A 15,405-nucleotide genomic window follows, 5' to 3' on the forward strand; every position below is an offset into this window, starting at 1 on the left:
GTACCCCTGTGTCAGGTGAGTATGTCCAGGTGTAATTGAGGTCACGTGGCGCGCCCCCAACCTGTTTACGCTTCTTAAGGAATGCGCAAACAGGCTGGGAACGCTAACTTGACTCAATTAGAATAGTACTATATCCTGCCTGACCTCCGGGCATGCTCCGAAGAGAGGGTAAGGTATGGGCAAAAAAGTCCTCCGCAATCTCCCTTCCGTGTACGTAATGCGGTATGCTAAGGCAGACACCAGTATAAATAACCTCTAATACCCCATACCTCCATCCTTTCCCATTCTTCTATCCTTTCCCAAACCTCAATTCTTTCCCAAACCTCAAACTTATCCCAAACCTCTATCCTTTGCAAAACCTCTATCCTATCCCAAACCTATATCCAAACCCTTCTTTCAACCCAAACCTCTACTCGAACCTAGAAAAAACACCCTTTAACTAAGTCAAGTACTAATTTCGTCCCAAGGCTGACCCTGAGATGACAATTCTCAAACAAAAACAACTCACTTTTACTCTTACTGTAATGAAAAAGGAAAGTTGCAAACTAAGAAATGACCGTCTCTCTCAATAGCCGACATTCCAAACAATAATTACACGGCAAGCAGACTAGAAACATGCAATTTTAAAAATAAAGATTAACACAGGGTCAGCCCTAGGACGAGCACCAGCCCCCGGTTGGTGGGCCTACCGAAGTAGAAGGGTAATAATAGGAAACCCCGGTGCCCGCCGTCGAACATCCCCCGAAAAAGGAACTAAAAAGCATTACTTACTAGGTCTAAAAACTTCTGAACAATGCTAACCAAGGAAAAACATACAGAAATTAGCCGCCTCGTAAACTAGCAACAATCGGTAAATAAACGTATTCACAGTAGATGCGTTCCACACAACCGATAAAACGTCTGCATCCGCAAAACATGGATATCGTACCCAAAAGAGATAAAACAATTAAAAACAACCGTGGGTATACTCTCCCCACAACAGGCAAAATGAATCAAGTGGATACCTTCCACACAAAAGAAGATAAAACACTAAATCCTCTATACACACGAATAAAATTGACAAATGGATTTCCCTCTACATAACCAACCATTTACGTGCCATAGGAAACCCACCACAAAACGATGAAATATACTATCCTCCACATAAATCAGTTCAATTAGTACAGGCTTTCCCTAAGACCTCACCTGCCAAATTGGATTAAAGCGCACAACTATAAACCACACCAAAATGCCATTGTTTAAACTAATCATTTGCCACGTGGTCGTCAGAGGAACCAAATTATGCGCCACCTGCGCCATGTTGGATTACAGCGTACAGCTGCAAACCACACTAAAATGCAACTGCTAAAATTAATAACTCACCACATGGTCGTCGGTGGATAAAAAACATAATACCCTCCAAAAACTAGAGATCACAGCTAGTGGTTGCCCACCACATAAAGCGAGAGAACATTACTAGCAGACTCCTTCCACGGAAACGATAGACAATTTATTAGTGGAAAGCCTCCACAAAATAATAAATCATTTACTTGTGGTTACCCACCACATAAGGCGAGAGAACATTACTAGCGGACTCCTTCCGCGGAAACGATAGACAATTTATTAGTGGAAAGCCTCCACAAAATAATAAATCATTTACTTGTGGTTACCCACCACATAAGGCGAGAGAACATTACTAGCAGACTCCTTCCGCGGAAACGATAGACAATTTATTAGTGGAAAGCCTCCACAAAATAATAAATCATTTACTTGTGGTTACCCACCACATAAGGCGAGAGAACATTACTAGCGGACTCCTTCCGCGGAAACGAAAGACAATTTATTAGTGGAAAGCCTCCACAAAACAATAAGTCATTTACTTGTGGTTACCCACCACATAAGGCGAGAGAACATTACTAGCGGACGTACTCCTTCCGCGGAAACGAAAGACAATTTATTAGTGGAAAGCCTCCACAAAATAATAAATCATTTACCTGTGGTTACCCACCACATAAGGCGAGAGAACATTACTAGCGGACGTACTCCTTCCGCGGAAACGAAAGACAATTTATTAGTGGAAAGCCTCCACAAAACAATAAATCATTTACTTGTGGTTACCCACCACATAAGGCGAGAGAACATTATTAGCGGACTCCTTCCGGGGAAACGATAAACAATTTCTAGTGGATAGCTTCCACAAAACAATTTACTAGTGATTACCCCCACATAAAATGTTAAACAATACTAGCGGAATCCAAACGGAAAAGCAGCACTGTGGACAAGCTCCACAAAATAATAATAGGAACAACAAAGGAACCTAATCAAGTCTCACCTGTGAACCCCAAGAAGAATGCTCTAAGGCGGCCAAAACGTTCAAGTAACTCCGTCGCCAGGCTGCCACGTTAAACTGCCCGTCCTGGGCTCTAAACTCGGGCTCTCCGACCCGACCAACCGTAGTCTGCAAACCCCAGGACGATAAAAAAGAGCAAGGAGCTATTAAATCTCCTTGGTAAGAGTAAACCATCCCCCAAACCTGACTACCACACTGGGCTCTCAAAATCAGCATCTGTCGCGCTGGGAAGACCTGGTCTAAAAACAGTCGATAGCACGTGAAGAAGACGAGAAACGTGGTAGCGAAGCTTCCCCTACGCTGCGGTGAGGCTCGTCCGCTCCGAATGACAAAATGCAAGATTTCTCAGTGTAATAAGTACCCCTGTGTCAGGTGAGTATGTCCAGGTGTAATTGAGGTCACGTGGCGCGCCCCCAACCTGTTTACGCTTCTTAAGGAATGCGCAAACAGGCTGGGAACGCTAACTTGACTCAATTAGAATAGTGAGGAAAGACAATGAGCACACACAATTTACTCTATAGAAAAAGCAATAACAGAGAAGTTAAAGAAGCGCTGGGTTGCTCATTACTTGACAAAGACAGAGCCTGGACAATTTGGATGAGCCCAAACTTTGGACATCAGATTCAAATCCTGCCACAGGATGTACACATGGCATTTTCGGACAAACTGTTCAAGCTGTGAAAGAGATTGCAACACTAATTTAAAAGTAGCCTATTCAAGCGAATTCAACAGCAGCCACAAGCACACCAGCAAGCTTGAAGCATCCTATAGAAGCACTGTGCAAATGCAATTAGTTTGCAGTATTTAGTTAGATGTTACCTTAAAGATCTTATTCACTGCTACACTGTTGCAGTTGACAATGTCTTGTTTCTTCTTTCTCTCATTTGTTAATTAGTAATCAGGTTTTAATTTGACATTTATGGACACTGATCAATATGTCCCATGTGTTATCATTCATCATTATTTGTATACTATTGGAATTAGATCAATAATTTTAATAATTTGTTGTATTGCTGTCCGTTTTAAACATGAATTGAAATATTACGAATTGCACCAAGTTGTGATAAGGTTTCAATACATCTTATTCAGAATTATTAATCTTATTTATTTTGGGCTAACTCTAGTCAAAGTGAGTAGCATCAAGAAGTTAATATATTTGGTATATTCAGATTAGTTAAATCATTTACCGGTATGTTCAAATCCTAATTCCATAGCATGCATTTTCTTTGTAGCAGGGCTACATGTAGTTGGGCGGCCCTGGCTGCATGACTTTTAGTCAAAACAAATAAATAAATAAAACTTATAATGCAGCATATTATAACTTTCATCACACTTTACTGTACAATGTAGATTTATGTTCGAGCAGCTCCAAAAAAATGTGCGTTTATTCAAGATTGAGCAGAGTTAGCCCCTGAAATCATTATGTTTATAATTATAGAAGATGTAATGATTGCTCCATTTGAAGTCTAAGCAAGTCTGCATTTGGGTAAGACATGTTGAGGGAAAAGACTCCCGAATGTGGACGGGTTTTTTTTCGACTCCCTCTTGGGCTGACCTGGAAACAGAACAGTAAGTTTCAATCGTGTTTTCCTAATTTGGCAAAACCATCGCAAAAAAAGGGTACTAGCTCAAATGGGCAATAACACACATGTAATGTTTCCTTGAAATACAGTACTTGTGATATCCATTTTCCTTTGAAGGATAGAGTTTTAATCAAATGCAAGAAAACTTTCTACACATTTCCACTTAAATTTTCTTCATGAGCATAAATTATAAACTAAAGCTTCTTCAAAATAGTACCTCAAAGATGGGTCTGAATCAATTATGCAAAAAGGACAGTGACCACACTCACAATAATGACACTAGGAGTTATTTCTTCGACAAAGGTTCTTAAATCTAAAGTTGAAGTTCAATGTCATCAAAAAGAGTGCTCCAAGTATACCAACCTGTTGTATATTGGGGACACTGGCCACCTTCCTCAGGGGACGACCAATCGCAGCCAGGGTTTCCTTCACTGCCACTTCCTATCGAGGAACAAAGGAGATAATGATGAATCACAAAACACCATCCAATTTGTCACAACATGGTTTGTCCGATATGGTTTTCATATAATCATTTCCATTTCATCAATATGATTATATTGTAGGCTGTTGAATTGACAGATTGGTACTTGAAAACTGAAAGGAAGAGAAAGCTAATAAGATCTGTCATTTCAGCACCTTGGAGAAGACCAACCGTCCAAGCCAGAATTTCAACAAAGCTGTATGCAAATTAACAGGTGAAGTATTCAGAACCAATCATTTCTTTACAACATGGACTTAGAAAACTGAAAGGAAGAGAAAGCTAATAAGATCTTTCATTTCAGCACCTTGGAGATGACCAACCGTCCAAGCCAGAATTTCAACACAGCTGTATACACATTTACATGTGAAGTAGTCAGAACCAATCATCATTTTACAACATGGACTTAGAAAACTGAAAAGAAGAAAACACTAATAAGATCTTTTATTTCAGCACCCTGGAGAAGACCTACTGTCCTAGCCAGGATTTCAATGATGTTTTACTGGATACAATGAACACAGCAGCATAGTACATTCACATTCACAGGGATCTTAACAATTAATCATGTTACAACCTGCAGTGAGTAGATATAGCAATGAAGAATAAACATCTTTACTCAAGCGTCCTTCATTTTAAAACTCCTCTAGCTTCTGTAACCAAAACTTAAACCTCGTCAAGTAAAAGGAATATGAGGAAGACAAAGACAAGAAGGACTTTGTACCTGACGAAGCCTGTCCAGTGCTAAGATGCTCTCCACAGCTGACACCCCCTTAGTGTATTTCTCGATGTAGGATTCTCCCTCTGTTGTTTCATTGTCCACTCCTGATACCGCCATCATGGCTAGTGTCTCACGGTCCTCGATTTCTTCTGATGCCTATGGACAAAAACATTCTTAGAACAAATATGTGACTGACAATTGCAATAATTATGCTAACAAAGATTCTAATGGTCTACTATCTTTTGTTGATTTCATTTTTGCTGTGATCTCTCCAGCAAAAAGTTGACACTATGTCTCACTTGTATGACTAGTGTACTACAGAATTGTTTCTGCAAATCTTAAACATTCCAAAAACTCCCTTTTCCCTTCTAATGCTATATGAAATCACTATAAAAGTACACAGTTAACAATATTCATTTGTTCCCTGTATTTCAACTTCGTATGACGAATCTATAGATAGTGGACCAATGCCTACATGTCTGATTGTCTAGATAGCTACAGACAACAGATTTCAGGTAGAAAGATAATATGTACCTTTGGTATGTTGGACACAACTTCATACGTGATGCCACAAGCCGTCACCATGTCCTGTGAGATAAAATGTAAAAGAAAAGGTTACGACGTATATTTCCTGTAACTCACAAATTGCAACCTCTGTCAGTGATAGCACTGTTAATGACAACTTGTACTAAGACACCAAACAGCGAATGCTCTCAATATGTACCTACATGTACTTCAATGCTAACAAATCTTAATTACAAGAGGTTGAAAATGCCATTGTAATCTCAAATTGAAGCATTACATTACAAGCACCTTTGACCCTTTACTGACTTGGGTTTTGGGTCATTACAACTTGAGAAGGATCAGAGGACTGATCGAAAGCTTGTTGGTAAGCGCTTTATTTTGTGTACGGATATAAAGTCTTAAAAACTGTATCATTACATTTTCGTCTTCTTATATTGCAATAGAATCATGAAACAATGCTCAAGAGACATTATACATTTTCGTCTTCTTATATTGCAATAGAATCATGAAACAATGCTCAAGAGACATTATGAGGAACTGCAAACTGGTTTTGTAACCAAACTTTTTTAAGGTCATGCTGTCAAACACAGCCATGGGCTTAATTTCATTAAAGAGTACTTGAGGAGTTTGGCACAATACTGAATGCTTTTTGACAAACGCAAGACTAGTGTGTACTTTATCATATAATGCGAAGAAGCATGCATGTTTTACTTCTTAAATTTAATATCTATCGGATAATAACACCCTCTTGTGGAGTTTAGGACTTAAGAAGCAGTAACTTCACCTTCTGCCCGATGTCCAGGTTTTTCTTGAGAGAAGCCATGAAGCCCTGTTTCTTGTAGATGTTGACACAGACCCTCTTCCTCAGGACCAGCTCCATGGAGGCTGGGTGGCTCAGACGCACCGTTACCTTGGTGATGAGGTAAACACGCTCGTTGGACGGTGTGATGCGGTTGAGGTTGATGGAGTCATGGATGGAACTATCCCAGGATGCAACAGCACACACCTAGGAAAACAAACAAGCATGAACGTGTGATTTTGAACTTGACCTATTTTTTTTACCGATTGCTTCTCTAATTTTTAAAAGGTTCATAATTCTGTTTTTGTAGATGATTTTTAAGAATTTGATGGCATGGCAACTTTTTTTGCTTTGTCCACACTATATGATTATGCCAAGTGATGTTCATTTAATTTTAGTAAATTGCAAAGTAGCAGTTTAAAGTGAAATGAATGTGCAAAAACTGTAGCCATTATGTTTAACTTGAACCATGTTGTACAATGTCATCCTCAGAGGATTAAATATTTTGTTAATCTGATAAAAAAATAATGTGATGATTGCTCTGAAATCAAAGTCCAATACTAGCTGCAACACAATTCTAAAGACTGATCTAAATTCCAATTAGAGATAATGCCCATGTAGTATTAATTTTGAAAGGTTGCATTGAACTTGCCATAAAGAATAACAGTCAAATCAACTAAGAAGCCCTACGAAGCCAGTTTCTGTCCTTGTCTGTATGACGCTAGCCTGGGTACTATCTTCCATAGTAACCGCTGGCTTAATGTTTTTAAAAGGCTAAGTCAGCCATTACTACGAATGATGGTACCCAGGCTAGTATGACATACGTTACTACATGTAGGTTCGCCACAATGCAGTTTACATGAGTTTACTGTAAACATGTATACATGAAGCACAATCATAAAAATTCATATCCAAAGCTCTAGAGTTGTACAGTAGGGACCACAAATGTACTACAATATGTAGTCCAAGTATGGTCTATACTGTACAACTCTCAGAATGCATACACTATAAGTAACTCCCTGGCCTTCAACATTGCATGGTATATGGTCTTATTTACCTCCAGCTCCTGACAGTTGATGAACATGGGATGAAAGGCACAGGGAGAGAGGGAACAGGAAGGTTAGTTAGTACAACATGCAACAACACAGCGTGCTGTACAACACTGCAAACACTCAAACCACATTCTGGAGAGGGAGATACAAGCCTTAGCCTGGTAACCATTATATGGTAGAGCTTGAGTTTGCTCCTCTGATTGTTTCCATGTCAAATATTCTGGCACCCATTATAGCGTTGGACAAGTCCACTAGCCTGATTGTCCCGGGCAAGTGCATGTCATACCCCACTTTCCTGATCGGGCAAGTAAGATTTTTTCCATGAGTGAGATTTTGGTCTACCAGTTACTTTTCACAGTCATGGCATCAATCATTGTTCAAATCAGGAAAATAGAGCCAATGATAAAGGAATTCCATTGCTTGAAGTGAAAATACATCTATTTAAACTTCGGGCGTGTGAAAAGTTAGTTTGAGCAAGTACATCTTTTATGTGCTTGCCCAATAAGACAGTCAAGTGAATTTTAGAAAACTTGTTAATCACTGCATTTAATAGAGAATGATTGACTTTTGAACATTTGCCTTAAGTCCAAGTGAGAGCCCTGATTCAGTGATTGGCTCAAAGTCAAACTGTCCTCTGTAACTGGTTATGGGGATTGAACAGGAAATAGTTTGTTTGACTCCTGTTACACTGCTTCTTATAGATATTGCCTTTATTACATAAAATAATTCATGATTCAAGGCTAAAATATCCAAATAGGGAAGGATACAAGAATATTCAGCAGGAAAACAATCACATCTAGAGGAACGAACCTGAGTTACAATACAATGGATACCAGGCTGATATGCCTTGCTTTGCACACAGATTAGTGCCTTTGCTTTTGATTGCTGTGCGCAAACCTAGGCATTAAAGGCATACTACGGAGTTTTTTGCGCCCAAATTTGAAATATTCTAGAACTAAGAAATCTCAGATTTACTACCACTTTTTGACACTTTTGTGTCATTATTTCATGTTTGCAACATAAAGGATTACCCTACAAAACATTCTGCTCTAGGCTCGCTGTAACCTGTTGACCTCCCTAGTTAGACCCTCCTGTTTGTAAGCAACAGCATGCTTGCCACCAGTAGGTCCCCCAGTCGTAGCATCTCTCCGTGAATATTGGTATGCAATGCTATAGGGTTGATTGAACTAACAATGTAAAGAAAAAGTAGGGAAAGCTACTTTTTGTTTCGTTCCAATACTCCGTAGTATGCCTTTAAGTGTACAGTTACATGAAGCAAAGTCTGGTACAAAATGAAATGAAATGAAATGGAGAGCAAATAAAGCTTAAACCACTGAGCGCCGATTTACAACACCATTGAAGCTTTAGCATAAAATATATAATGAATGCAATATTTCCTTTTTCAAAACTGATGCAGCAATGTGACAGAAAAGCCAATAGATAAAAAGAAAAATGCACAATGGACATCTTCATATTGTTTAGTGACACAATACATTGTACATTCCAATGCTATTCGGCATAATCAAGAAACAAAAATGAAAAACAAACAAGATGCAAGTCATTTTCTTGATTTAGATCATTCAAATGCAATCTGGCATCCAAATTCAATACAAACTCCATATCTCTTCAGAATCTTGAAAATCCACATGATTTAAATTGAAACATACTTGTTTCAGACCAAGTACATTGGATAGATCATAACCACATCAGTGAGAATTGAGTTGATGGAGGATAGATAGAAACCATGAAAACTGAATGTCAACTGACACAATAAGAAATCAATAATGTTTGTCTCTGTAAAAAGCTGGACCTTGTTCTAACGCAAAGCAAAATGAAAATCCACCCAAATCTTTGATACTTACTCAATGAGAACTAACAAAAACTAGAAACTTGTTAAGACAATTAAAACTTTAAAACTTAGAAAAACTATTAGCAAATCTTGCTTTGCTTGTGCTAGATCAAAGACCAACTTTCTATAAGTTTACAAATAGATGACCATTCATAAGAATTGTACAGAATGGTTCTTATGATTGAGACATCATGTACCAGGGAAAATCCACACCACAGCAGTCATTAGAGACTTACATCTTTTTCCATGTATTTAATGATGGGCAGGTTGAAGAGTTTGGTCCCATGTTCCTTGGGTAGGATAGAGTTGACTCCTGCAGCCTGAGGACCCTCACGTAGTCCTGGGGTACTCATGTCATCAGCTGGGGAAGGAGTGGCTACTGGTAAAACCATTTTCTAATTCTTGTATTGTAAGAGGTAATCTGACCATACAGCTCTAGCAATACAGGACATTATCCATTGAATGATAAAGAAATTGTAACATTTGAATTACCCAATTTAACACACATTCATGAACATGTGTGCAAGTAATATTACTAAGTCACCAGTATGTGTGGTTGCCAATCAGAAAAGGCTTTGTACATTGTACAGAGCAATAATGAGGAACAATCAAATTTTCTAAGCAAAGGCTACAGTGTATGTTCAAATGAAACAATAGTTAGTGTATCATTTCTCACCATTTAAATCCAGGAACAGGACAGGAATGTGGATTTCCATACCATGGGGAGGTGACCTACAACAAGTTGTGAGGAGATAAAGTTACGGAAGTGTCCAGCAATATATCTATGGCTGCATGATATTTTTATTCCCTTAGCCATGCCGACATATAGCAGCACCAAGAAACGTATGTACACTGTACATGCACACACACATGCTGCAGCTCTGCCCAGCGTGCCTGACCCTAGTTAAACCGCACACCATGTTGTCCCTCCTAACACATTCAATCCAGGATTGCCATAGTCTACCAAGATTGCCTGACATACACACAAAAAATGCCAACATATACACAGACACACACACAGGCTAACATTGTAATAATAAATTGGGGTGAAGTCATATGATATTATAGAAGTAAAGAGCTGTGTAACTCACCAGTCTGCAGGAGCCCCAGGAATGCCACTGTTAGGAGCCGGCACCAGGACAGCGTTCCTCTCCTCTGTCAGACACACCCACTGGTCAATCAGACTCCCCTCACGCTCCTTATCATTGTCTGTCTTGTCTACAAGAAATCATGTAAGACACAAGTTTTAAATGGGCATTCCACTCCAGAAGGGAGTGTTATTTTCCAATAGATAATGTATCAATGAATACATGATCAGCCGAACTTTTGTGGAATTCTACTTGTGGCGAATAACGCAACGTGTGTTTGTAAAACAATATTACACTCACTAAACCCATGCGGACCCTACCCATGCTTTCCCTATTCGTGTAGATACTTCCTTGATCGTGAATATTTTCGGCATAAATGAGGGGCGCTTACCACACCAAGAAGGTCAATTGTACACAAAATATCAAAGAACACACTGTCATTTTGTACACAAGGATTTATCCAAATGGACCTGAAGTGCAAATTCAGATACATAATGACATGTGACAATCCCTGCATGGCAGATATAGGAAAATATATCAAAGAAGGTTTTGACATTAGAAATTCCCCAAATGATTGTAAAAGCCTCCAATGATTGTAAGAAACTTATCCCATACTACAACTCCTGTATTAGTTAGATAAGCCCTAAGTTAAGTTATAGCACTGTAGTTATGTAGATGCCATACTTTGTACCTCGTACAATTGTTGTGCAATAAAGTTATATATCAAGACGTGTTTTTCTTAGCGCCCCTGAAATTAGCTTTGTTTCCTAACTTAAGCCAGGCGTTGTCAGGCACATTGTATTCAGCCATAGGCTGAGATTGATTTAATTTAATTAGAGGGTACTTGGGGAGTTTTGTGGAAGACTGAATGCTTTTTAATGCGCGTCGGGCTAATGGTTACTCTATCGTATAATGTTACATAGCATACATTTGTCACTTCTACAATTAATATCTATCGGAAAATAACAGTCCCGTTGGAGTGGAATGCCCCTTTAACCTCAAATATACATGCAATACTTCAAGATAGACTTTGTCCAAAACAGACCAGTCTATACATATCCTGTTACATATACATGTAGGGAGACTCAACTTCAACCATGGTGAGGAAGTGAATTTCAATTCTAAGTACAGAGTTTTCAAGGTAGAATGACACACAACTTCTTCACATAACCTTACACTTACAGGCACACATTCAAGTTAAGCAATGGGACTTGGAAGAAATGCAGAACGACAAGCCTTTACCTACATGTATTGGATTGATAGTTAAGTCTTTTTTGAAAGTTATGTACATATGTACCAAAGAGAGATAAACCATTGTGTAAACTTACACTCCTTCATTGTTAGTCATCTGTTGGATTGGTTTATCTACCTACAAGTAGTCTCTCCAAGCAAGTATCAATTCTTAACTTTTAATTGTTTATTTTCTCATTTTCTAAGTGTCATAAATTGCACTCTTTATTGATCTGTTGAATATGTTTATCTAAGTAGTCCCTCCTCTTGATGAGGGCCTCCAACCAACGTTCCCTCAACAATGTTAGGTCCTCCTAATAACTGTCTACATTTGTTTAAAGCTAACTTTTGTTTAAAGGTTAAATAAACTCACACTCCTTGTTGATCATCTGTTGAATCTGTTTATCTAAGTAGTCCCTCCTCCTCATGAGGGCCTCCGACCAACGTTCCCTCAGCAGAGTCAGGTCGTCCTCCTGGTAGCTGTCCAGCCCCTTCTGCAGTTTGCTGCGGGCGGCCACACAGCCGACAGCGATGGATGTGATGCTCTCACAGATGATGGGGAGGGTGCCTGAGTTGTGGACTGGTTTTACCTTTACTTGGATTCGTCTGGAATGACCCTGTAGAAAAAGAAACAGTTATAGTGTACTTACAGGGAGAAACACTGTACGAGGCAGACAGTGAATGAGTGTCAGTGCCCTAGAATTAAAAATGAGCTTCTGCAACAGTCTTTCACAGAAAAATAGAATAAATATGTTTTTAAGTGAACTTTTGCTAATAGCTACAGGAGTAGCAGTGTGGACAACTGTCAGAATATCATACAGATAAATACCTTCAAACGCAAACTATGTATACAATTGTACTTTGAGAACTGTTTTCTCTCTATTGAATTTAACAGCCTTTGCAGCCTTGGATCTGATATCTGTTAGTTTTTCTGAGTCCAAGAGAAGACGTGTAACAACAAATTTCAGCAAACGTTTATAAATGTAGATTTTAGATGATATAAGATGGAACCTGTTTCACGTATACTTAAGTTATCCGACCCAATGCATTTAGCCCATGTTGGGCAGGAATATGCAATAAAGATCATTGTCATTGTCATTGTCAATGACTGACGAATAAACTTTATTGAATACAGGAAGTGACAAGAGTCAAGAAGTGACATGAGTCTGGGCGAGCCATCAAAAATGATAATGATGAGAAAGAAATTCTAAATGCTTGCTATATCACATCAGCCAATACACGTGGAACCTTCTATCTCTGTCATTGAAGCTGCACAGGTGTGCTTGTCTCACCTGTCTGAGTTGGAAGACTCCACCTGTCAGTATCTCAGGTTTCACCTGTAGCTCTACAGGTGTGTATCACCTTAACAGTACAGTAATCTAACCTCAGGTATGCTGCTTGTCTCACCTGTCTGAGTTGGAAGACTCCACCTGTCAGTATCTCAGGTTTCACCTGTAGCTCTACAGGTGTGTATCATCTTAACAGTACAGTAATCTAACCTCAGGTATGCTGCTTGTCTCACCTGTCTGAGTTGGAAGACTCCACCTGTCAGTATCTCAGGTTTCACCTGTAGCTCTACAGGTGTGTATCACCTTAACAGTACAGTAATCTAACCTCAGGTATGCTGCTTGTCTCACCTGTCTGAGTTGGAAGACTCCACCTGTCAGCACCTCAGGTTTCACCTGTAGCTCTACAGGTGTGTATCATCTTAACAGTACAGTAATCTAACCTCAGGTATGCTGCTTGTCTCACCTGTCTGAGTTGGAAGACTCCACCTGTCAGCACCTCTGGTTTCACCTGTAGCTCTACAGGTGTGTACTCCCCCTGTTCGTTCAGCTCCTGGATCTCCACCCACAGCTCGATCTTCCTGATCAGCTCTCCCCATCTACAGCACAACAGAGTACAGTTCCTTCAATCATCATTTAGGTGGATGACACACGTATAGTTTCATTTTGACAAATGAGTAGGCAAACAGTCACTTGAAGGTGGGTTCTGCGACCTGTTTGCCTGACCTGCACACGACTTTTTATGGTGAAGGAGGGGTGTGCAATTCTTTCTCCACCCTCTTGTTTACTGATGCCCGTAGTCCCAAGGGTGCAGGAACTGCCACATATAAAATGGCTCCAGCAGATGCATCTTGTTATTTGGAGTTTCCGTCTCCTAGGAGGACTTCCGACCAAGGATGCAAGGAGTTCCTCCTACCCCTGACTCGTGTTTAGAGAGTGTGTCATGCCCAAACATGCCCCTAAGGCCAGCCACTACCACATACATATGTGTCTTTAAACCATGACCCACTTCATCCACTACCTTCTGTCAGCTATTGACAAATGGGATTCTACCTGAAATAAGTGACCATTCAGAAATCTATCTGGTAACGCTTGAGTAATTCACTGTGCAATTCTTGAGGAATCAATACATGGCAGTTACCAGGTGTATGACACAACATTTTTGAACCTTGAAAGATGGCAGTAAAACTGACTATAGCACTACCATCAGGGGGGAAAAGACTTAGATTTGCACGACACTGCTACAGTAACAAGGCTAAGCTGGCATGTGTGCTGCTACTTTAGAGGCCAAGACACAGTTATTTCAGTCTTGTGAGACCTAAATTGACCAAACTGCCAGGGATATAAATGTATTGGTGCACCTCATGAAAACAACATCATGAAAACAACATGGCACACAGGAACTCTTGCCAAAAATGATGATGATGACAACTGACCTGTCACTGAGAGACTTTGCCTTCTGTGAGACATGGTCCACCTCCCAGCCAGGCTTGGTAGAGTCGAACCCTGCACTCCTGTGTCCCCACACTTCTATTGACCACGCACCGTTCTCTAGGAAGTCCATGAACTCTTCTGTAACATTTACTGTGAACTCCTGTAGGAGAAATACAAATCAATGCATCATTGGTTGAACAATGAATGTATGGAGCAATAAACTGAGCTAAGAAAAAATACTGAAACAAATAATATGCATTACAAGGCCAAAGTACTGTGGTGAAATTATGCAAAAACCAAACTGACAAACCAGCTTAAACAAGCTGGTGGATGGAAACTTTTCAAGATTTACTTTCAAGTGAGAACATTCAAACCAGTCCTGTCTATTGAGACCATTCAACAATAAAGGGACTTCTAATAGTGTATAAGCCTATACTGACGTGAATACAAAATGTATATGGATGACCACAACAACATTGGAAAATGTATGATAATTAAGTTTTCCAAAATCAGAGAAGATGTGAAGTGTGTTCAGTTATTTGTTCAACCTAAATCCTGACCACTTAAATGTCACAAACTTTTTTGCCCACCTTCCTTTTTCATATACTTGCATCAAATTTGGAGTGATCAGAGGATGTCATTCATACAATCAAATCAGCATGGCCTAAATGTAAAAATAATTGAATGTGTGGATTTCTAAGACACGTAAGAGTAGAGGCATCTATTGGTTCATGGAGGTACACGTACCCTGGAGTGTTCAAACCTCATGGTGGTGCCTTTAACAGATCGGTAGGACGGTAGCTCCGGGTTGATGACGGGAGGTACCACTACAGACGAGGGGTGGCCCCAGAATGTGTACTGACAGAACACAAAGTGTGACAACGATGGAGGGAGGTCGGTGGCCTCAAGAATCTTCAACTGTGGAAATAAAGAAAAAAATATCTTACTGGCCATTAGAAAACCAATAGATAAGGTACAGTTTGTGCAATAAGGTGATTGCATTGTCTGTCTTTTTGCCCTTTATTTCCATTCAT

General features: G+C 39.6%; 1 protein-coding gene across 10 annotated transcripts in view; it reads right to left on the reverse strand.

The window, feature by feature from the left end:
• The window catches only part of LOC118404799 (kinesin-like protein KIF13A), an 86,754-nt gene that overhangs the window by 14,141 nt on the left and 57,208 nt on the right, over positions 1-15,405 (reverse strand). For 8 of the 10 annotated variants that reach the window (XM_035804149.1, XM_035804153.1, XM_035804152.1 and 5 more), the window contains exons 23-34: positions 15,119-15,289; positions 14,374-14,531; positions 13,404-13,536; positions 12,025-12,268; positions 10,425-10,551; positions 10,010-10,065; positions 9,570-9,694; positions 7,490-7,498; positions 6,418-6,639; positions 5,643-5,696; positions 5,112-5,264; positions 4,276-4,353 (exon numbers count right to left, since the gene is read on the reverse strand). In XM_035804149.1, coding sequence (XP_035660042.1) covers positions 4,276-4,353; positions 5,112-5,264; positions 5,643-5,696; positions 6,418-6,639; positions 7,490-7,498; positions 9,570-9,694; positions 10,010-10,065; positions 10,425-10,551; positions 12,025-12,268; positions 13,404-13,536; positions 14,374-14,531; positions 15,119-15,289 — 1,530 coding nt within the window. Of the gene's footprint in view, positions 1-4,275; positions 4,354-5,111; positions 5,265-5,642; positions 5,697-6,417; positions 6,640-7,489; positions 7,499-9,569; positions 9,695-10,009; positions 10,066-10,424; positions 10,552-12,024; positions 12,269-13,288; positions 13,322-13,403; positions 13,537-14,373; positions 14,532-15,118; positions 15,290-15,405 lie in introns of all 10 variants that reach the window. The other 2 variants (XM_035804147.1, XM_035804148.1) reach the window with 2 other exon arrangements.

The sequence above is a fragment of the Branchiostoma floridae genome, chromosome 17, assembly GCF_000003815.2.
Source record: "Branchiostoma floridae strain S238N-H82 chromosome 17, Bfl_VNyyK, whole genome shotgun sequence".
NCBI lineage: Eukaryota > Metazoa > Chordata > Leptocardii > Amphioxiformes > Branchiostomatidae > Branchiostoma > Branchiostoma floridae.